Source organism: Larimichthys crocea, chromosome VIII, assembly GCF_000972845.2.
Source record: "Larimichthys crocea isolate SSNF chromosome VIII, L_crocea_2.0, whole genome shotgun sequence".
In the NCBI taxonomy this organism is placed as follows: domain Eukaryota; kingdom Metazoa; phylum Chordata; class Actinopteri; family Sciaenidae; genus Larimichthys; species Larimichthys crocea.
In genome coordinates, this window is record NC_040018.1 from 13,669,496 (window position 1) to 13,692,992 (window position 23,497).

At 40.8% G+C, this 23,497-nt stretch overlaps 1 protein-coding gene across 2 annotated transcripts in view; it reads right to left on the reverse strand.

Annotated features, from left to right (window-relative positions):
- Positions 1-23,497, reverse strand: part of zfhx3b (zinc finger homeobox 3b) — a 328,353-nt gene that overhangs the window by 19,321 nt on the left and 285,535 nt on the right. For both annotated transcript variants that reach the window (XM_019270499.2, XM_027281814.1), the window contains one exon: positions 4,117-4,224. In XM_019270499.2, the coding sequence (XP_019126044.2) occupies positions 4,117-4,224 (108 nt within the window). The remainder of the gene's footprint in view (positions 1-4,116; positions 4,225-23,497) is intronic.

The window sequence follows — 23,497 nt, forward strand, 5'->3', positions numbered from 1 at the left end:
AATGAAGTCGGGAAATAACACAATATGTGCCATTTGTGCACAGGCAGTGCGCAGAAGCTAATCGAATGCTAAATTGGAACCTGCACATCGCCTTTAATTGGTGCTCCACAAAACTATGTCAAAATACTCCTACACACTTGTACCTTTAACAACACCAATATTCATGCCCAAGCTCACACAGACAAGTCCAACATGGCAAGTGGTGCAACAAAGAGATTCACTGCAAACTAACGTGCTGTGCGCACTAAATTTTTTATTCTATGTGTGAACAAAAGAGGACTGTGACATGACTGCGATATGGGACATGCAATAATTTATATTGTAATTATACAAAGTAAATAAAATAATTCCCAATCACTTAAAAGTAGTTGTTCCTAAATAGTTTCCCTTTTTGCTCGAGTTATTTGGTTTTATCAACCCTAGTCTTATTCTCTGTTAATCTGAGTACCTTTCTGATATATGAGTACCTTTAAATATATTTCACTAATTTGTGAGTGAAACATTAAAAACTGTAATAGTATGTGTAAAGACTTATCTAAATCAGATCTAATTCAAACAGTTTGTCACAGAATCCCTGATGTATGTTAAATATGTCCTATAGTTTCAGTGAGTAGTGTAATCTGTTTTTGTCTACTTAGAAATCCGTCTGATCGCCAGAAATGTGGCTGACCCAGAATGAAAAATTATTTTTCACTCCACTTGCTCCAGCGCTCATAGATTGAATGTAAGGAAAGAGGTATGAAAAGAATTATTTATCAAGCTCAATTTCAGTGGACTACCATCTTCCCAGCCCTATAATGGAGAGACTATTGCTCTCTCCCTCTGCCCCATCTCGCTACAACTTTAAATGCAACCTTTCCCATACTTTTATGTTAAATACTGTATGTCAAATGGCATTGTGCCCAAGTCTGCAGGTGTATTAACAATTCCTCTCCTTCTTCCTCCTGCTCTCTTCACCTTCCCATCTCCCCTACACTCGCCACCCTGCCTTTCTCCTCGCTGCATCCCCATACATAGAGCTGCTGCATAAATACAGCACCTGCTTTAATGAAGGTAAGGATCCTGTTCCTGTGCACAAACTCTCCCCTTTTACCAGTGCTGCTGTCTCAGCTTGGTGAAGTAAGTGTGAGGAGAGAGGAAAGAGGCTCGTGGCCATCCATTTATACATATTTCATACCTAGCATTAAAAATGACCCTTTGAATTACTAATCATGCAGGATGATTAAATTGCAGCTACCTTCAACATGAACATCATTGTCCAAATACATTAAGACTTTAGTATTCCACTTATAATTACTTTTACTGTTCATTTGTATTTCTTCTCCCAGGATATATATATATATATATATATATATATATATATATATATATGAAAATATACTGTATAATGCCAAACTTGCACCACATATTACCTGCAGTGTTGAGTATATGACATTTACATATGTCTGAATGCCTGTACAAGAACATATATGTATTATCTTTGAGATAAATAAAAAAAAACAATAGAATAATGAAGGCATCTTTCAAGAGATGACATGCTGAATACATATGCATTTTACAAAGGCTTCTGATGTACCTCTAAATGATTTTAATGAATAGTGAGGAGCTGTGGAACAAGAAAGAGAAAATAAGATTGACAGTGGCTTTAAAGAGGAGGAAGCCTTTTTTCTGTGTTCGCTAATGCCATCTGTCTGACAGTGGCTGTCATTTGTAAAGGAACAATGTTGTGCTCTGTTCCAACAGCTACATGACAACGATGAGAAGAAATACTTCAGTAGTTCTAATGATGGACCTCAGAAACAGCTCAGCCTCAGACAGTGGGAGACTGAGCACCTTTCAGATAAATAACAGGTTGGCGAAGGCGCTCATAGACAGCATCTGTGTGCTTACTGTACAAACATCTTCAGACAATCACCAGCCAAACAAGTGCTCCTCTGTTTACCAAATGCATTGTGAGGTCTTCCACACTTTTTTTCCCTACAAGATGGGTTTTCTGCACTTGCTTTGAATGGGTTTTGTATTCATCAGTCACAAAAAAGTTTGAAGTACAAAAAGGGACCCTTCCATTAAACTACAGCTGTCTACCTTTCGCTGACAACACAGCCTTGAACCCACCCACCCACCTTTTCACTGACATCAAACAGAACCTCAGACCTGGTTCCCTAATGCACATGCTATTTTTAACTAAGCGTTTCTAATAAGCTGCTGGGAAGCTGTAAATTTTTCATATGCAAGCACATATTTCCTTTGTGAAAACACAGAAACACACTTATTTGGTGATTAGCGACTGACAGAGGGGAGGAAAGGAACTGAATATGCTTGTATCAAATTGCATGCCTTTCAAAAAGGAGGAATCCTAATGCGAGGAGTCGTCTTCCTGTGCACCACAGGTATGAGTGAATTATTAATCGGCCAGCTCATTTTAATGCTTTTTAAAGTGCTTTATTTTGATGTGCTAAAACATACTTTTAGCCATATTCAGTCAGGCATGCATATCATTATTTCTTCCATCAAAGAAGAGTGTCGCCCTTTCAAAGAGCACAAACAACTCAGCCTCATTTAAAATAGAAGTTCGAATATCAAAGACATTTTACAAAGGCTGGGCTTCAAACACTGTGATGAAGTTTTTCTTTTTTTTGCCACACTTTATAAAAACTTAGGTATGCAAAAGGTCTGAATTGTTTTCCAGCTTTTAACCTGACTAGTGTAAATCAAAACATCCTGCAGTAACACAAGAAGTTAGACAAGTGAGAAGCATCTATCCAGGCCTGTTACTGTTCAGTGTCATCATTATCAGAAATCTCTTCTATTGAATAAGAAATGTCTTAACTGCCAACGTTGTTTTTCTAACACAAGCGTACAAAGTAAATTGTGCATAAAAAGGAAAAATTGAAACTATATTTCATTTACACTGACGTTTCTGAAGTCTGAATACAATCAGTAAACAAAAGCTTTATATATAATTAGACGCAGTGATGCACACACTGTACCATATGTGGGACAAAATCTAAAGTTTTACACTTTTGCTTTAAACTTGTGTTTGAAATCATGTTTCAGATAAAGCTAGCACAGTTTGAAAGGTGACTATACAGTGTTTGTATTAAAAGTCCTTCAACATTTTTCACATCTAAATTTATTTAAAAAAAATATTTTTTTTTTTTTTTTTTTAAATAAGCACATATTTGGTTTTACATTTAATGCTTGTATAAAACTGTTCCTGCTCAGTACATCTTCTAGTTACAGTACGCATCAACAACAGAACCTCAACTGATTACTGGTGTACTTCAATCTTTCAGTCCTTCTGTCTGGCCTTCCAGACAGATATCAATCATACAAAAAGACAAACATATGATGTTTAACTCTGTTATTTGTTCACCATGTGGTGTAGTGATTGTCATAATTGGCCCAACAAACAGAAAAAGAAAAAAAAAACACACATGCATGCATTCATGACAAATTGACAATGTGTCAATGTTGAACCATTCAAACTGTAATTGTTAAAAAAAAAAAAAGAACCTAAAATACTTTCAAAAATGTTCAAAATTCTTTTGTAGGAAATGCAGCCTTCCCTTGCCCTCCCTCCCAAAGATTGCTTAAGCCCAAAGCTCCTCCCCTCACCCTAAACCCAACCCCCTTCTTAAGATTCACCACCTCCACCTGATAACATTAAACACAGGTAAGTGCTGTCTGTGTTCCTGTGTGTGTGTGTGTGTGTGCAGCAAAGTTGAAGAAGGGACAGTGCTATCCCATGTGTGGACACACGTGGCTCAGCTGGAATTATGAATACAGGCCCCTCTCTTCACATCACCTATTGAGCAAAGACAAAACATGGGTCACATGCCCCCTGAACATATTACCCAAATTGACAGTTTATCCAAACTGTACCTGATGGGATTGAATGCCTGGAAACCCGCAACATGAAAGTGCAGCCTTTGAAATCTAGAAGTGGATTTAGGGAGTTTTGAAAAATATTGTTTACTGCTTTAAAAAAGCTCTCTATTTTGTTAAAATATGTTTAATTTAGAAGGCCTGTTTTTCAGTACCATTTAGGTGCTGGACCACATGTTTCCTGTGAGTAGTATTCCCCAAATGTGTGTGGTGAAATATTGGCCTTACCTGTCCCTTTGGTGAGCTCCTTCTCCCCCCCACTTTCTCTGTCTTTGGTTTGGTCCTCCTGGTCTGTGGTGGTCTCACTAGCAGCCTCCACATCCTCACTCAGCTCTCCTGAAGGGGGAGGGAGGATGGGATATGTAAATTACCACGCCATCAGAATTGGTGGAAGCACTTAAAGGGACGGCAGCGTTTTTTTCTATAGGAGCTTGCAACAATTACATATGCTGACACACAGTTGTAAGGCTAGCAGACAAAGAGGGCAGAATCTGCTTTCTGTCCTGTGTTGTCTGATAACCACTGTGATATTTATTTTGACCAAAATTATAATATAATTTTAATTATTGGGGAAGTAGATAAGTAAATATGTATTATTATTATTTCTATTATTATTATTATTGTCATTGTTATTATATTGTATTTTGTATTGAGAGCAAATTTATTATATTTTTCCATGTATTCAACCACGACACAAATATGGTTTCCTCTGTTTAATGTGGACATAAAACTGCGGAAAAAAGCACACATGTGGTCTGAAGCGGGCAGATGGAAAAATAATTGTGAGCAGTATCCTTCAAGAGAAAGACCTTGCACTAGACAAACCCCCATTCTCTTTCTCACACACACACACAAACGCAAACACACACATGCATTGCTGTCCCCTGCTACAATCTGCTAGGTTACTTACCAATACAAGTCTCATGTCACTTTTCGTATCCTACTTTTGCAAAAATAAATAAAGAAATAAATAAAAATCATAAATATTTAAAACTTTCAGAGCCACAATTCATTTTATTTTTATGCCAAGTCAAAGGCAGAAATCCCCTGTAACCACCTTAAAAGCCTCAGCTCGATATATCAGGCCATTTAGGAGCATCGAAGTCCAAACAATGGATATCCGATAACGCCATTTGTAAGTAACACACAGAGGAAAAGATAGCAAAAACAGATAATAAAAAGGGCATCAATCTTGTTTATTTCCCTCCAGTGCCCCCTGAACATCCCCTTTGCCTGTTAAGTTTGTTTAAAAGTAGTGGGACTTGCATACAAAAGCATTGATTTGACAACAGTAAACTAGGCCGCAGTCAATAGGCCCTATCAGTTATTACACAAGTCAGCTAATTCTCAGCAAATGTACTTAAATGCTCTTTTGAAAATGCTTTCATGCTCAGGTCTCTACTCTATGAGCTATTGATATATTGACAATGCTACAACAGCTACTGAAATATCCTGTTCAAGTATTCAGCCCTGCAGTCATCACACATCCAATCTTAGCTCACCACATGACTACCCACAGCCAAAACCACTTTTATGATGTTACATTATCCCCAACACTCACTGTTTATCCTGTCAACTATGAAACACTGCATACACTGTATATAGAGTTGACATCGTGTTCTCAAACTCTGCTATGTGTTACTAAAACAGATACACTTTGAACACATCTCTGAACCACGTGGCTGTTCTTACAAACCCCTTTTCCTGACGACAGGACTTACTCACAGATAGCACACACAGAAACATCTAATTTCCTCCTGAAAGGGTAAATACAGACGCCTTATGCAGATAAGTTAAGTTTATAAGTGAATAAGTAAGTAAATAAGTGAAGTAAATTTTCTTTTTTTTTTCCATTTGACATTTCAGTCTCTGTTGTGTATGTTAAAGAAAATTCTCTTTTTCTGCACGCTACAAAAAAGGAATCTACACCATATTTTGCCATTTAATGCATATAAAACTGTCTTGCTTGTTAAATGTCGACACTATAGATACAAAATCATAGGAGATGTTTATATTATTCTAGGCACAAATGCATGCTTCTACATAAGGGGTTATTCGGTAAAAACAACAAAACAAAGTCAGTGGAAAACACCTTTGTTTTACTGGAAGGACAGAAGCAATATCTTCCATTTCCTGCTTGCTGATACAAATGCTGTAGGAAACAGCTGTCTGAACATAGTGATTGGGGTATGGATTGTGTTGTTACACATTATTGCTAAAAGCTGATCCTGTGATCCAATGATCCCGTGTTCAAATAAAGATATTTAAAAGGGATGACTGACTGCTAGTAAAAAGGATTTTTAAGTGTTCCCCCGGATTCCACACACACAAATACATTTTATTCTTTTATTTTTAACCATGTTTCTATTATGTTTCCAAGGAAACCTATGAATTCCATCCAGTGCGGCCCATCCCGTGCTGGTGAGGCGGATCTTAAACATTCTCAGAAAACCAAAGAACTCCTGCCCTATATTCCCAAAATCCCATCTAACTCCTGCCTGCATAAATCTCCACAACTCCGCAAGAATTAGGATACTGTACAGCTGCATAGGTGCTTAGATTACAAAATAATCCCCAGGTAAATTTTTTTCACCTTTAAAAACAGGGCAAGGTGTCATTTCTTAGCTGTGTGACACTTTTAGTGAGACTAATTCCCCACCTACACATTAATACACACTTTGCCCTCAAACATTACTGTGATAGGCAGCAGCCAACATTTTAATACCATTCAGCTTCCCTGTACCCACCCCCAACTTCCTGCACACATACATATTGTACATGCTCACATGGGCGCTGATATTTTTTCTCCTCGTTTTTTTCTGCTTTATTTAGATGTTTAATCAACGTATATGCCACTTTTAGCACGCACCACACAGAGCTCCGTCCATAATTTATGCAGAAATGCAGACATTTAATTCCAGGAGCAGTGTTACATCTCTAAGTGGCAAATGGCTTTGCCTATTCCTCGTCTCATCTCCAATGGTATTACAGAATGATTAAAGCAAGGCTGACCATAATTAATGAAAGGTCATGAGTGGCCTAAGAGTAGGATGCAAATGGAAGAGACACTAAAACTGTAGTCATAGATTAACTCTGAAAATAGATGAGGAGAAACACTCAAAGCTATGGCAGCAGGCCATTTCTAACCCAAATCTGAGAGATGTAAAGGACAATAGCCTGAAGGTTGTCTTCTAATTAATTGTCTTCATTAACCATCCTAATACAATGATATGAAACAGTTCCATTAATCTAATCATGCAAGCCGAATAAGCCCATTGCCGACACAGAGATTACACTCATTTGTTCTGAGCATATAAATATCAGCTTTGCTCTGCCAGTCACTCAGTGGGGACAGTCCATGGGCTTGCTGTTCCAGCATCTCGCAGACACACACACACACACACACACACACACACACACACACACACACACACACACACACACACACACACACACACACACACACACACACACCATATCTGCGCTCAGCAGCCTTCCCCTTCTTGTGTTGTGCCAGTGAGTGCAGTGGCTTAATCAGGCCCATAGGTGTCACTCTATACAAGCTGGGAGAGAGGAACTTGCTCACACACACATTAATGAGGTGTGGGGGGAAGGGGCCGAGCAGCAACAGACAGAAACACACGGGGAAGGGGAAAAGGGAAGAAATATGTGGAGATGACAAAAGCAGATGCTATGCAAGAGGCGTCCGGTGAAGATGAGACACTGAAAATGGCAAGATTACCTTCAGATGAGAGAGAGCAGCCTTCCTTTCCCCTGAAGAGCAGTGATTACACTAATGCTAATCAGACTGACAAGCACAAACGGCCTAATAAATAATTGATGGTAACCACTGCACTTTCCAGTATTCCTTCCCAGACTGTAGAGAAGAGCAGCAGCAAGTAATAATAGTCACTCTAGATATCTTTCACTAGGTCAGGCTCCTCCTCCATCCTCGGCCTCAGCAAAATACACTGCTATGATGATAACTGCCTTTCTTTAAGTACAGAATTCCAGTCCTACCTGAGAATGGCTGCGGTGTTCCTCAAACAGTAGTGACAGTCTGCTCTTTTTTGTTGCATACACAGAATCTCAACAACACCGTCTTGTCTATCTCTCTTAGTTTTTGTAAGTCCTGGAGAACCAGCGCGGGGGCTGAGCTGAGCTTCTCCCTCTCCCCGGCTCTTGAGTACTGGCAGAGAGGGTTGAGCTCTGCTTCTATCTGGGCTCTTGTGTGGAGCGGTGTGTCTAGGCTCTCATTACTCTCATTATGATTATTAGGGCTGTTGTTATCATTTTAACCAGGTGTCACAGGATCACGCTGTAAATCAGAGAGGTGTGCTTCCCCCCGCCCACTTTATCCAGGGCCGGACAGCTTCCTTTTCTTTAACGCTGCACTGTCGGATAAAAAGCAATCTTATTTCACACTTCACAGACTCTATCTTTTTCCCCTACTTTTTCTTTTAAAAATCCCCCTCTTGCTCCCCCCATCATCCCTTGCACCCCTTCCTTATATCAAAGTTGGCCTGACTCTGGACTAGAGGGTGCAAAATGAAAGTGACAGGAGGGTACCATGGGACAATGAGACACAGGACCCATGCTGAGGGCTTTCATGCATTGTCCACTGCTCATATCAGCACCTCTGCGCCCCATACGCAAGACCCCCCTTTTAAAACACAACACACAGGAAAACACCCCTCATACCCCCCCCCCCCGCCTCTCTCTGACACAAACTCACAGAAGCTCCCTTCTTACATCCTCGCAAGCTACCTCACCTAAAACCACAACAGAGCAAAACATACCCACAACCAAGCCCGAGACAAGAAGGGTCTTTGCTGATGAACAACCAATGAACCACTACACGGTGTTATCAGTAACCATACCAAACATAAAGCTGAGTTCAAATGTGGACGCGTGTTATGGTGTGAAAAAAATAAACTTTTTAAATTACATGCAAAACACTCAGACTGATACATACGTTATTAACATTATTGCGGCTGAATTCATTTATATGGACTTCAACCTTAAATATGAGACACATTCAAAAATGCAAACAGTAATATTTCAAATGAATGAAAGTGTAGTAAAATGCACATAATTGCAGATCAGAATCAATGTAGTAAAATGTCAGAAAATGCACTAGAAACACTAGACCTGCCACATACACACACACACACACACACACACACAAAATGAAAGTGTATCTGTACTCTTCTTTTCTCACTAATGCTCTCTCCCACACACTTTCACATTTCGAAAGGAAAAGAAGAGCAAGCTACCTCATTGCTGCTGGTCGGAGTTACGTGTTAGATTCCTGACCTGTCTATGGGGGGATTCGCTGGCCTCTCCCTGCTGGCCCTGCTGTGACCTCAGGATCTAAATGTGAATGAATACTTTGTGTCTCCATGGGGCAGGAGGGGAGTGGATGGTGGTGGGGGGGGAGGTGGTGCAGGAGATGGAGGAGGGGTATGAGGTTAAGGCAGCTAATAACTAAAAAAACTTTAAACGGCAAGTTAATCACAAACAGCAGTGATAGCTCACACTGCCTTAGAACAATATCGCAATGACCCCCTCCTCCACGGCTCCACTATTTTCCCAGTGGTGCCTGCTCATCAAACCAGCCCCATAGGTCTTCCACACAACACTTAATTTGATCCCCCTTGCCTTTCAAAGTCACTAGCCATTTTAAAGGACGTTCAGTGCACTCAGGTCACAAAGAGTCATACATAGAAGTTATGTTTTTCAAGTGTTTTTCTAACACAAAAAAAAAACACACATTTAAACACATTAAATGTGACTGATTTGACTGCTTTTTTTTTCTGCTCTTGTTACTTAGTGAATTAGGAACTGTTATTGAGCACAATGTAATGTATTAAATATTTTCCCTAAAGTGTTCTCTCATGGGAAATTATACTAATTAGAAATACTTCTCGTGATAATGGCATGTTTAGATACATTACAAATAAAGTGGATAAAGTGAGTGCCGCTCTAGTTCTTTTCTCTTTGTGTTTTACTTGAGTGATGAAGGAGAGGAGGATCTAGGTTAATGTGGCTACACAGGGAGTGAGCATTCAGGGACTGCTCACTCTTCTGCCCCAGCTGACACACACACACATACACACACACACACACATACATACACACACCACCACACTGTGACTTCCTTGAATGTCCAAGATGATGGCCGGTCACTAACACATATTATGTTCACAATGGAAGATGCAGGCTGTACTTTTCCCTGCTAGGGTGGTGGGCTAAAAGCCTGGATAGGGGGCAAAAACATCACTGGGCACTGCTCTTCCATCTACTCTGCCTGAGGGACATTGTCCTGCACAAAGAGTCACTCTGCTTCTCTGCCACCCCCCACCATGCATTTATGCTTGTCGTCTTCTACTGTTGCCTCCTCTTAAATCAACCTCCTTTTATTAATGCATCTTTTTCTTTTTCCTCTAGCTCTACTCTACAATGCCTTCACCTATTTGCAGCTATTCAAAACGAACAGAATTGGGGTGGGTTGACTGAGTGTGGGGGTGGCTGAAGGGGTGTCTGAAAAAAAAAAAGAGAGGGGGGAAAAAAGCATCACTGCTGTCATGAAGGGCAATCACATCAACTCTGAAATATTCACCAGTGGGTTGGAAAATGCGATGGTACAGTTATGACAGACGAACAGGCGATTCCCCCCACTCTAGCCCACAGTCCCCCGCCCCTCTCTCCATCAGGGCGGAAGCACGGTGGACACTCTGAATATGTATAACCCGGAAAATGTATTGATTTTTCATTTGGCAAAAAAGGGACACAAAAATCACATAACCTGAAACTGTCACAGCTCTTTTGTTCATAGCTCATCTCTCCTGATGTTTGGCTTTTGCCACAAACTCTCTTTAATTACCAGGTACAGCGAGCTTCAGAGTCTTTCTCCGCAGAGACACAGCCACATACAGCCTGCTGGGCTTAACAAGACAGCCCACATCTATTATATATGACATACACCCAGCAGCTTTTGTTTCATATCTGACTAATAAGCGCACTGAATATGACTATACCCACAGTTTGTTTTGTTATTATACACAAGATATAGTGCAAAAAGCTTTCTTGAAGAAAACCTTGGAAATTAAAAATATAGTATGCCATTTAAAATATAGCACTTTCATATTAAAAACTAATACTGGATAGTCCCAGCCTTTATTTGATGTGCTTTTCTAAAGCAGTTCCCAGGTAACAGGCAGGTGCTTGTATGTTTGCCTGGGTGTGCACACTTGTGTACGTGTGTGTGTGTCCATTAACAGGTACTTATCTGTTTATCTCTCCTTTTAGGCACTGCAGACCAGTACATTGGACTGTCTGAAAAAGATCTCTGCCTGTCGATTTATCGAATGCACCATTTGCATATCTTTGTAGTGCATCCATCTGCCTGTGGACTGTTCTGTGGAGGTATTAGCTCAGAAAATCAATGTTGCCATGGTTGGATGTATGTAGCGCCTACTTTGGCGCGTGTTAGGAGTCCGGCTCACAGCTCCCACATGGGTCCTATTTACATGAGTCCTGCCGGCAGAGGCTTTCCTGCCGGTCCTTCAATCTTTGTAAACTTAAAGTACACAAACATATTTCTCAGCATGCCCCTCCAGGGTGGGCTGGTTCGCCATCCTCCTTGATGGTCATCCAGCCTCCCTGTCTCCATCTACAGCCCAGGGCCTGACTGGATGTTTGTTTATGAAAGCGTACACCCAGATAAAACAGAATCCGACAAGGTTATGAATACCAATTTTGCTAATCAATTTTATTTAAAATATAAAATGTAAGGTATCATTGATGTGTTTGCTCTCAAAAGTTGAGTGTCCTGCTAAGTTCAGATGTTTCAGGATAGTTGAGAGGAGAGGTGGAGGGTGGTAGGCTGGTGTTTTATCTTATTTATTTGTTATGCTTATTTTTATTTATTACCTCAGACAGCTGTACAGATATATATGTAGACAGTGTGTGTATGGGGACATTACTATGGATATATTTTCTTTAGTACAGCTTACAGTGGATACACTGGGCAACTTTTCTTCTAACAACCATCCCGGCTGGTTGCTCCTAGCTAATTGCTAAAGAAATCCAATGATTACACTGCACAGGCACTTTAAAACATCCATGAGAGTGCTACCACTTATTGAAAAAAAAAAAAAAAAAACTCTTGCTACCTCCATCCATTCAGTTTCTAATACAAATCAAACACGGGGAGCTTTCTTTCACCATTTGTCTTTCTTTCTGTTCCTCTTTGCATAGCCCATCCATTACTTTCACATGAAATATGAAAAGGCAATATCCTCTCTGTGTTTGTACTGAAGCGTAATGCAATTGTGTTGTCATTTATAGGAAATAATCGCAAACCTCTCTTTCATTTTCCAGTTCAAATAACCATGAAAAATTAGCCTTCAATGTCAGGGAGGACAACAAAGGGATGCACACAGACTATTGCTTCACCACCGCGCTTGACATTTCTCCTTAATAGGAAAACGGGTGGTTGTTTCTATCTTTCTTTTTCAATCTTTGTCTTTTTCTAACCTCGTTTTTTTCCCTAATTAAAAAGTTCTGCACTCAGATCTTTGCAAATCTTTCGTGTGTCTTTATTCAGTGCGGAGAGTCTATATGTGAGGAAGGGTTGGAGGGTAAGAAAACTCATGCACCCTGCTCATTAGCACCCCTACCTCCGTCTGCTGATGGCTACTGTTGGAGGGAGATGTCGCCAGACAACCACTACGGGGCCTAGGTCGCCGTGACTACCGTCCAGCAGCCTGATAGATAAATAATTCAAGAGCTATCAGACTCCCTGGCAGCAGAGCAGTCCCAAAAACACACACTTAGGACACAGCTTGTAAAGGCCTTCCTAACTGATCAGCATTTAGCCCTTACAAATGATGTACAACCAGATGTCTGTACAAGACCCCACACAATTAGCCTTAGCAGTAGTCAGAGGATCCTTTTAATTTAGAGAAATCTTTATTTTCAGTGTGAGCAGCAAAGTAATGGTAATTGCTTTCAGTATTACTGCCATTAAAGTCTTAATAGGCAGGTTGTTTTCCACTGTAATTATGTACAAAATGATCAAACAACTTTGCAGTACAACTATCGGAGATGCATTTAACCAGGTTTATGTTTTGCTTGCAACAATAGCTATAGAGAAAGCGAACAAAACTGAATATCAATACTGTGAGTTGTATTGCAAGTATGCTAAACTTAAGCAAAAAGAGTAGCACGGATCACCTTTATTGCTAGTTTATATGTGATATACGTGATTATCAAGAAGATATGTTAATATTTCAGTGAGGTTATGTCTCAATCCAAACTGAATTCTAAAAATATGTATATTTTTATATCTCCCAAAAAGACTGACGCAACATGCCACTAAAAAGCTACAAACCCACAAAGACTACTAGCACAGGTGAGCACCTTTCACTGGGTTAGGAGTTCTCTTTAGGGAATCTGTGTTGTCCACTTTTTCCTGTGACCTCTGCTTGTCACTCTTTGGAGTGAAGAGACGTTAAATGAAAGCTATATCAAAACTAGATAACAACCGCTTAAATGGATGTTCTATTCGAATGCAGCGCTATGACTCTTATGGTTTCCCGAACATAATATTTTATTCTTATTTGCATACTTTATAAACTGCATTTCGTCTGGCAGTATGGCTTGTGATGCATATAATGAAATTTCCTCTCAAAAGGCTAATGAAAAAGACTCATCTCATACAATTAGCTGCTCCTTTATTCACTTCTTGTAATGTATTAATTTATTATCAAATATTTCTGGCAGCATTATTTATTTATTTGTTTATGCACACACCTTACAGCCTTAATTACTAAATAGACTAGGAGCCAGATAATGAGATGCAATGGACCAACTCAACCATCATTTAAACTAGTTATTCTTCTAATCTCAGTGGTATACCCAGCTTGTATTTATCTGAGCTTAATCAGTATGTCAAATCGCTTTAGGCTTTTAATTTTACCTGAGATTCAAAAATGCCTCAGAATGACGCATGACAGAGCAGAGCTTCAGGCCACCATGCATTACAGTTGTTTTTTTGCTGTAAAGTTTATTCATATGGCTACTATCTCAGAGCAGGTCAATTTTATGTATCTCTAGGCACAGTTTGAGTATTGTTTGTTTATTAAATGATAGATCTATCCAAATAACAAAGCCATACAGTTCAAAGGGATGTGTATGTGTGCATCGCATGTATGTAAGCAAACTTTATCTGATTCTGCGTGGACATGTCATAATACTGTAAAAGTGGGCTGAAAACTCCTGGAGGGGTGGATCTACACTGCCCGCTGTGCTGCTCTCCAGAGAAAGAGACTTGGAGTGATTACAGTCAAACACTGCTACTCAGTTATCTTTGGCTCAGCCACAGGAGAGAGGGAGAGGAAGAGACAGGCAAGGAAAAAATGAAACTGATGATGTGGCTAAAACATGGGCCAGCTGCTCTAAAATGACCAAAATGACTAGTATGTCTGATACTGTTCTTTAGCCCATGCTAAAAAAAAAAAAAAAAGAGAGAGAGAAAAAAGAAAACACGACACCCCAGTAGCAATCACTAAGGGCAAAAGATCTTCAGGATGAGCACCAAGACTGTCTGATGTCCACTGGCTACAGGGGGAAGAGGATAAGGGAGAGGAGGTAGGGGAAGAGATATTATTAAGGGGAAGAGATATTATTAAAGAGACATTTCAAATGCCCTTGGATTCTGAAGTGGAGGCCAATTAAATGGCTTTGCAGCATCCATTTTGTGCCAAGTGAACAGGTATGAGCAGGAAAGGGAGGGGAATTATTTGATGGCAGCAGGGAGGAGGAGGGGAGAACGTGCTGGCGGGTAGGTGTGGTACCTGATCGGTCCATCAGTGGACTCTACTAAATAGATTTTCTTTTTTAAATTTATGCACATAGTGTGAAACATTATGATGACACAACATCACATAATTTGAAGCGACTTTCATTTTTAAAGGAAACTGTTATGTTAATGGTTTAAGGATCACATTTGCAGCATTTGTAAAAAAAGAAAAACGTAGGGTCCTCCTCCTCCACAGTTTAGTGCTGACTGTGCACATAAGCATGGAAATGAGCAGGTCGGTCAGAGTTGTCGAGTCCCTAGCCTCTCTAAGGCATGGTCTGGGATTAACAACCCCTGCCCTATGGAGACCAAGCCTGCTGCTAAATTGGTGCTGTGCTATACCACATCTCACATTTGTACTGTATGCACGGCTGTGGTTGTTAGTGTTGCTGGTGTTTTTATAATGGGTGCTGTTATTGTATTTGCTGCAGAAGACTCTTCTCACTCATTAGCCAGAGGTTGGCGAGTTAGGGGTGAGAGCCCAATAAGGTACAAAATTAATTATTCATCTCAGTGGTTGGTGTTTGGGTGCTGCTATGGGGCCTAAAGCAGGGACTCTAACTAGCAGAAGTCTGCCTCTGGAGGACTGCTGGAATAAACAATTGAAAAAAATGTTATGCCGTAGGTGTCAGTTACCAGGAGAAAGCAAACACTAATCACCAAACTAATCATTAAAACAAGCTGCCTACAATAATATGGCTCTCTGTGGATCCAGGGATCCTCCCCTGTGTACCGATCCAGCATGCTAAAGCTCCATCATGTCCTCTGTCTAGATCCTGCTTCTGGTTCATGAAAAAGGGCCCAGATACAGCCCCTCCTCTACATTCAGCCATGGCCTCTGTTGGCTCCAGCCAGGACCACTAGCCTCCTGAGAAGGCTGTGATAAGAATTCATTTCTTCCTATTATGTGCTCTTGTCCACTGCCTCAGTTCATCAGTTCAGTGCAACCAAGTCAATGAAAGGGCCTGTAATGAAGCAATCAGATGCAGCCTGGTTCTCTGGGCCCGGCACTCCATTCTCAGCTCCCAGACCCTAGCTCCCAGTGCAGGGTGTGCGTTGGGGTGGGGGAAGTGGCGAGAGGAGAGTGGACACAGTCTGCACAGAGGCATTAATTCAAGACCTTGCCTTTCATAGACTGGAGGATAAGCTGCTATCACATGTGTTTCACACCAGGTCTGATGTCTCCTGTGGGTTCAGAGAATCATCTAGTTTTAGAGAGCCCCATTAGTTTAACCAAGCTTCAACACTGCCACTAAACCAACCAGTCGGGTTTTTGCGGGGTTCTACAGTGATCGTGGTTTGATGGAGCTCTCTTTCTTCATTTCCCTCTATCTGCATCTAACCCCTCTGCTCCATTGTCTCCACTGCCATCCTGCCACCACCTCTTACATCTCTTCAACATGTGGAAACTATTATGGGGAGTTTGGGAGAGGAATGTATGTGTTGAATCTTAATCGGTGCTTTAAAGTAGAGGATTCTCGTTCTCCTTTTCCATGTAATGCTGTGAAAGTTTCATTTCAAATTAAAAAGGGCCATTTTGATCTACCTAATATTGTTTTCTCTGCCTCCAGGGGCTGGAAATGGTTGGCCTTATCTTTGATCAGTCCCCCTTCCTTATCCTCTCTTATACAGACACATATACAGTACAAACACATGGCTGTAGTATTTTATGGTCTGTGTTCAATCAGGGTTTAATGCTATAGGGTTCCAAGGCCGAAAAATATAAATAACAGACTATAAAAAGAAGGTATAAACTCAGGTTGATAAAGAGCACTTGTAAGCATGCTTACAAGTTGCTAACACACCTAATGCAGAAGAAAACTTGGACTTGGTTGCCTGAATTCCATATTTCCCCTTCATCCGCTCCATCTGTACCTCCTTTTCCACACTCCACAGTTCACCTGCTGCCAGCTTTGGCAGAAAGACCCTGCGGCTGGATTCTACCTGACAAGAGCTCCTTAACAAGCAGCAGTCATTAACCTCAGGAGCAGGCAGCTGCCATGTGATGTAGTGCACTCGGCCTGCTGCAGAAGGGCCCTATTGATCCAAGACATACTTGGTGCCTTCCTGGATGTTTATAATCAATATGCAAATGGCCCGCGGCATTGATTCAATATTAATTTTCAATTAGGGAATTCTCGGGGGGTCCTGAGGGGTCAATACAGAACTATTCAGAGCAAAGGCTTGAGCAAGTTGCAGGCATTGACGTTCCTCTACCCAAGACAACTTACTTACTGTTTATTTAGCCTGCCCTGCTGTAAGTCCCGATTAAGGCTTCGGATAATAGGCAGAGAGACAGATGGGCCTTTCTGCACTTCTGCAACACCCATTACATAAACTGGATTTTGTTCTAAAGGGCTTGTCCCAACTAATAAGTCATTATCTCACACTTAGTTCTGTTTCTTATTTTGTTAAGTCTGTTTAGGTAAGGATACTTAAAGTATAAAAACGAACTTTTCCATTATCTTACATTGGTTCGTAACAGCTCTCCCCTACAAGGTAAAGAAATGTAATTAATAAATGCATGCATGCATTACACATGCCTACATACAGACACACTATTATTCCCGCATTTAGGTATTACTTATTAAATGTACACATTTTATTGATGCTTGTGCCTTGCAGGGCTAAACAAACACATTTTTCGGCCAAGCTTCCATAATCAATTGAAAACAACTGCAGCCGCCATGTAATGCTCAATAAGTGAATAACATTTACTGTAAATGGGCAGAGGAAGGCATGGAGGGTAGGGCCTGACAAGAGCACGACTGTCACTTACTTAACACTCTATTGTTTCCAAAGTCAGACTTGCAGTAAAACACAGACTGTCACACTATACTCTCTCCATTGTTCCTGAACAATAACCGTGCACTAAAAGCAGAAAACCCTGTTTTATTTACATCATAGGATGGTGAGAAGAATGAAAATGTTGAGCAATGAATGAATGAATTCCAGGTAAGACAAGTCTTACTTTAAAACATAAAAACAATAGTATTGATTTATGAACCTGCTATTATTCATGTACAGACAGTGTGTCTATCAGGGAGAGCTGTGGTTTGTTACTTGGCTCTAACTCTCTGTCTTGCTCTTTGTTGCCACTCTCAAGACAATCAGGCTTTTGTGGCTATGGACAGACACCATAGACATATTCTTTACCACATAAACTACTCGGCATATAACACATAATTAGAGGTGTAATAATTACGTGGTTCAGGAGGTATTGGCTAAAAACCTGTTTGTTATATCATGGTCATCGATTCATTTTTTTGTTCCAGGAAAAGAGGGAGGAGGGCAAGTTTCAGCTCTACCCACTTGAATCCCCATATAAAAGGATCAAGATGAATTGGACTAGGTTAGAATATGAAGCCATGACTTCTTTAGCTGGTTCTATAACTTCAAGGCCGAGGCAATAAAAAGTGTGGCCTTGTTTAAGTACAATAATAAATGTGAAATTAATTAGGAATTTATTTGATAACCTGTGCAATCAATTCATTCTTTGGGCTATGATAGCCTTGGTGCAGTTGTACAGCCATGTTAACTCGCAGAGCAAAATTGCTAAGAGTATAAAAGAGATAACCTGGTTGGACTATTTGCTGCTTTTTCCTGTAGATCCACTGCCTGGGGTAATTGGTTTAGGGATAACATTAATTACCACATTGCTCATTAATGGATGAAGCCTTTATTGGTTCCATTGATCAGCAGGACCTGTTAGCCATCATCCTAAGCAATGGTGGATGTAACAAGCTTACATATTGGCATATCAATTAATGCAATCAATTCCTGTCTAGCAGTTGCCATTCCCCCTGTCTACTCAGCCCCCTTCCAATCGCCCCTTCTTTCTCCTCTATCATGTATCTGGATGGCCGGGACAAAAGGCCCATGTCAAACCAAAGTTTATTAAGAGATTTCCTAATTGTTCCTTAAGTTAGAGTTGTTGTGGAGTTGACTGATTAAGCTGATGTTAGACTGCCAAAACAAATTCCTCTCAGTGGCCACTAGTAAGAGTAGTCCAAGGGATTACAGGGCCTGAAACTAAACACAGGAAGTGCAACATACAAGCTATACACTAGTGGGAGAAAAGAAAGTTCAACTGATCTGACACACGTGCTGTAGCAACTGTAACTTGATATTCTAACAGCACTCTCAGGCATTTTCTTTAGACACTCAGTGACTTTTTAAACAAAGAAATGTCAGTTACAGTAACATACATACAGTACATAAATACATAGATACGTGACTGCTTTGCAAGTGATTATGATTTAAATTAATTTACAAATAATACACACTCAAATTTACTGGTTTTGTAGTGTAAGTTATATTAAAAAAAGAAATATATATAAAAAGAAGTGATTGTGAATAAATATTTAATACTTGTTCTAACTTTTCATTTAGATTGGTATCACAAATTGTGCCTTTAACTTTATTTGACTCAAGAGAAAGACATGCTTAGTTTTTTTTTAATTTAAGATCAATGCACCTTTTAAGGAGTCATTGATTACAACTTGGAATCATCCTCATGTCACACATACTCCAAAGGGGGCCACTGACTTCAAACACAAGGCTGCTGTGCCCTGGTATAACATGCTGAAATGGGTAAAACATCAGGAATGAATGAGAGAGCAGGATGTGATAACTGAGAGCACACCATGACAAAGTGGAGGGATTTACCGTTGGGCCCGCAGCACTTCATTTGCTTAATAACAGATCATTCTATAAGAAAGTGGCTGCTCTGGGGGGGATATCACCCAACGAGGATGTCTCACTTGCAGAAATCCTATTTGAAGACAACACCTTTTGAGCGCTCATCCTCCTCCACACCTAAGACGATCAACGCGCATGACAGGCCCCATTAATATGACGCCCCGTGTAACCTTGCTCTTTCTCCCTCTCTTCCAAAAGGAACAAAACTGATAGCCAAGGAGGAGGGGCATTATGTTCTGACTGAGCATGTAACGGGAGGGGTGGTGTTCATTTTGAAAAGATGTCTTACATATCCTCCTCTGAGCCACCTGGAGCTACTTCTGAAAGGTGAAAGAAGTGCACGGGACAGGTGTGGGAGCTGCATTTGTTTGTGTGTAATCATGTTGGAGCCAATACTACCCTCTGTGATGAAAATCCTCAGGACACTCTTTGTCCTGAGGATTTTCATCATGGCCTCATGCTTCATGTGAATCAGAAAAAAATTGCCTTTTTTTAAAAAATAGGGTTTGGGTTCACTCAGTTCTGACTCCTATCTCACACAATATCCATTACATCTGTGGCTCACTGATTATGACACATCACATTTCAGAGAAAACAGACAGAACTGACATAGGCTGACATACAGTTCACATGAATCCATTAGAGCACTGCAGGTAACAATACAAAAGTATAAATAGGCTAAAAAAATTTTTTTTGTCTGTGTCTACATTGTGTTTATGTGTAACCTTTGGAAAGAAATGCATTTTCAGGTAGGCAGTATGATCATGAGTGCACACCTTAATGCTTGCTTCACATATTAAAGCCTAAATTACTGTATTGCTACCTTTTATAAAACATCACTGTCTTAGCTAAGCCTACAGCCCACTCCACTGTGAAGAAAATATGTTAAACAAGCACAAATTCTATTGTAGCTACAATTAATTCTTAAATGCACTATATGGAACACGCCTCTGGTGATTCCTGCTGCAATTCTGTGAAGGTCACTGAGAGTGCGAGGAGACAACATGTTTGTTGGACGGCAGTATGTGTCGTGTGAGAGACCAGACGTGCAGGCACTTAGTTGGACACCCCTTACTCACTCGATGCAGGACCTCCTGGAGGCCCCTGTCCCCTGAGCAACGCACAAGTGGGCTGAGCAATTAACAATTTCATGCTGATTGCCTGAAGCATGTTTTGCTATGCCATAAAGATAATAGCATGAAGGGTGCAGCGGCAGCAGCGGCAGCAGCTCCCACTCCCCCCTCCTCCGGTGTTCCTCTATTGCTTCCATCTCTCAATTCTCTCCTGTGCAATTCACATGTTGGAATGGCGCTCTGCCTGCTTGCTTTATTAAAGACACTCTCCGTGCTTAGAGGGCGCATTTAAGAAAAAAAAATATATAAAGATGACTCCCTGAAGAGTAAACAGGGATGATTATTAAAGGGAAGGAGAAAACTAGAGTCTTGGTCTCCCACTGGCTTCTTGATTTGAAAGTCTAATTTGGCAAGTGCACACAACAGGCGTGCAGGTAGACAAAACAAACAGGTTCCATTTCCCTAGACAAAGGGAGCATGCTCAGAGTGGCTGCTGGTGACAGCCCTCATCTTCTTCATTCTCTTCCCCACCATGGCATGACAGCAATCCACTCTGACCATGGAGCTCACCACTGTGCAACAGGAAAATCCGTGCACCACTAAAGCTGCTATTCGTTTACAGAGCAGAGTGCATAAACAGCGCAAGAGCGAGGCACAGAACACGAGACTTTTCCACTCAATTCGTTAGAAGTAGTTTTGTGTGTGTGAAGCTAAAATGCTGATGTTATCTGTGAACGGAAAATAAGATCGAAATTATCTTTAGAAAATAAAAATAGAAAATTATAAGGCCTTGAGAAAAGCATGACAAACACTGTGGCCGTACAACCCTGTCCTCAGCCTGGTGAGTTCACATTACCCATATAGTACAAAGAAGCCATGAATTGCCTCATTTTTCAACTGAAGTGCTGCCTTGATAACAGTAATGATGTTCCTAGGTTCATGAATGCAGATTTTTTATTGGCAATGTGAAAATGTATTATTTTTGACTCAGTACTTCAGTTCACTCTGTCACTAGAGTTCATAGTGACAAATGCCCCTCGGACACAATGTGCATTTCCTTTTCTGAATACTGCCAGTGAAAAGTAGAAGAGGAGAAATCATTTTTGATTAAAACACACTCGTAAACTACGTCCAGCATGATAGTCACGGTATTCAGATTGCCATGTTATTACCAATCTAGCCCCATTGTCATTGTTTTTAGTGTGTGAAAACAAACCCTAAAGACATAAGGAGGAGCTGTGGACAAAGGGTTGCGGCACCAGCCCCCTCTGGCCCGCCCTATCTGACCCCCCCCCTGCACCTCCAAGGCTTCTGGTTACCCTTCCACCCCCCGGCTGTGTGTGAAAGTCCAGCTGGCGCACTGACAGCCTCGACACCTCAACTGAACGTGGCTGCATTACAGGCCCCATATTGTTTATGATATGGAGCCTGTCATTAATTTGCATTCTAAAGTGGCGCACACACACACACACACACACACATACACAGATACACACTTACCATGCGATATGGAGAAACATGTTTTTGTGTTAATTTATACGATACAATGTCACACCCCTAACACCAGACACACCAACAACACACACGCACACACTTATAAATTGCAGTCACATCCCCCTGCTAGAAGGGGATGATAATTGCGGACGGCCAATAAATTACTGCTGCCTCCACATCAATTATAAGCATCACGTCTGGCAATGAGGAAAATGAGATCTTGTGACAAATTTCATGAGGCTTGGCTGCCCAGCAGCCTTTCTTAACATGCTACAGATAGCAATCCCTTATCTAGCCTCTGTAATGGGGAGCTACGGATAGAGAGATGGAGCTGCAGCCATTTAATTAAAAAGCTGGGGGTAGGGGGTGGAGAGGTGTAATTCATTGAAAAGGCACAGGAAGGAGACAAAGCCTTTGTCTCCAATACATATTTTGCTCAATATTGTCACTCATCAGAGGCCAAGCTTGTATCTCCTCTGACAGCAATTCTGTGCATTTTTTCCCGTCTTTGTGCTCATCTCTCCACTATTTTCTGTTCTGTTTCTCTCCCTCTTCTTTCCTTGTTTTTTTATATTTCCCAGGAGTCCACTGTTTTCTCCACTGGGACAGCTCCAGCGTTTTTTACGAATGACTGCGGTGGACAGACAGTGGCACTGAATGAAATGGCCCCTGCACCTAATTGTATTCCCACCTGGGGAAGGCAGGCAAGGGCGGAGGCTTCAAGAGCACAGCAATGAGGATTTATGGCAGATGGGGAGACGGCAAAATAAAACACCAAAAGGGATGGCTCTTAAATCTCATTCCCAGTGCAATATTCATTGTAGTTGCAATCGGGTGTGCTGATAGAGCTTTGAAAAAACGACCGCTGTGTTCAAATTATGGCTGTACTCTCTACTAATATTTAACATCATTAGAAAATCATTAGAAAACCATCATAAAACCTGGGATTATGACCAGAGCATTAAACACAATGATTATTCAGCGTGTTCCTTCTCTGCTTTGCCTTGGAAATGAGATTTGCTCTGCTGCGGGTATGTAGGGGAAAAGTACGAATATTTTTCATAATTACTGTAACATTTGAAAAACATTGGCTTGCATGAATTACTATACCATTATGCAGTTGTGTTTGTCTGCCCAAAAGCAAAGTTTTCAATGAGGCTTTGCATGGGATATCATTAATGCATTTTCATGGGGGGCATCAGCAGGAAGAATGCCAATATTTTACTAATCCCTATTCTTAAAAAAAACTGCACCAGTCACACGGGCAACAGAGGCACATTGATTGATAGCATGAATAAAAGAGGAAATGCAAAAAAAATTTTCTTTTGGCTACATCGTCAACAACATGATCAGACTGTAGTGTCAAAGGTGGCGGTGGATATGAGAGGGACAGCAACAGCTATGGTGTGGTGAGACTACAAACCATTAACTAGACTTCAGTAATGGGTAAGGAAAATGTTTTTGTAAAAAAGAG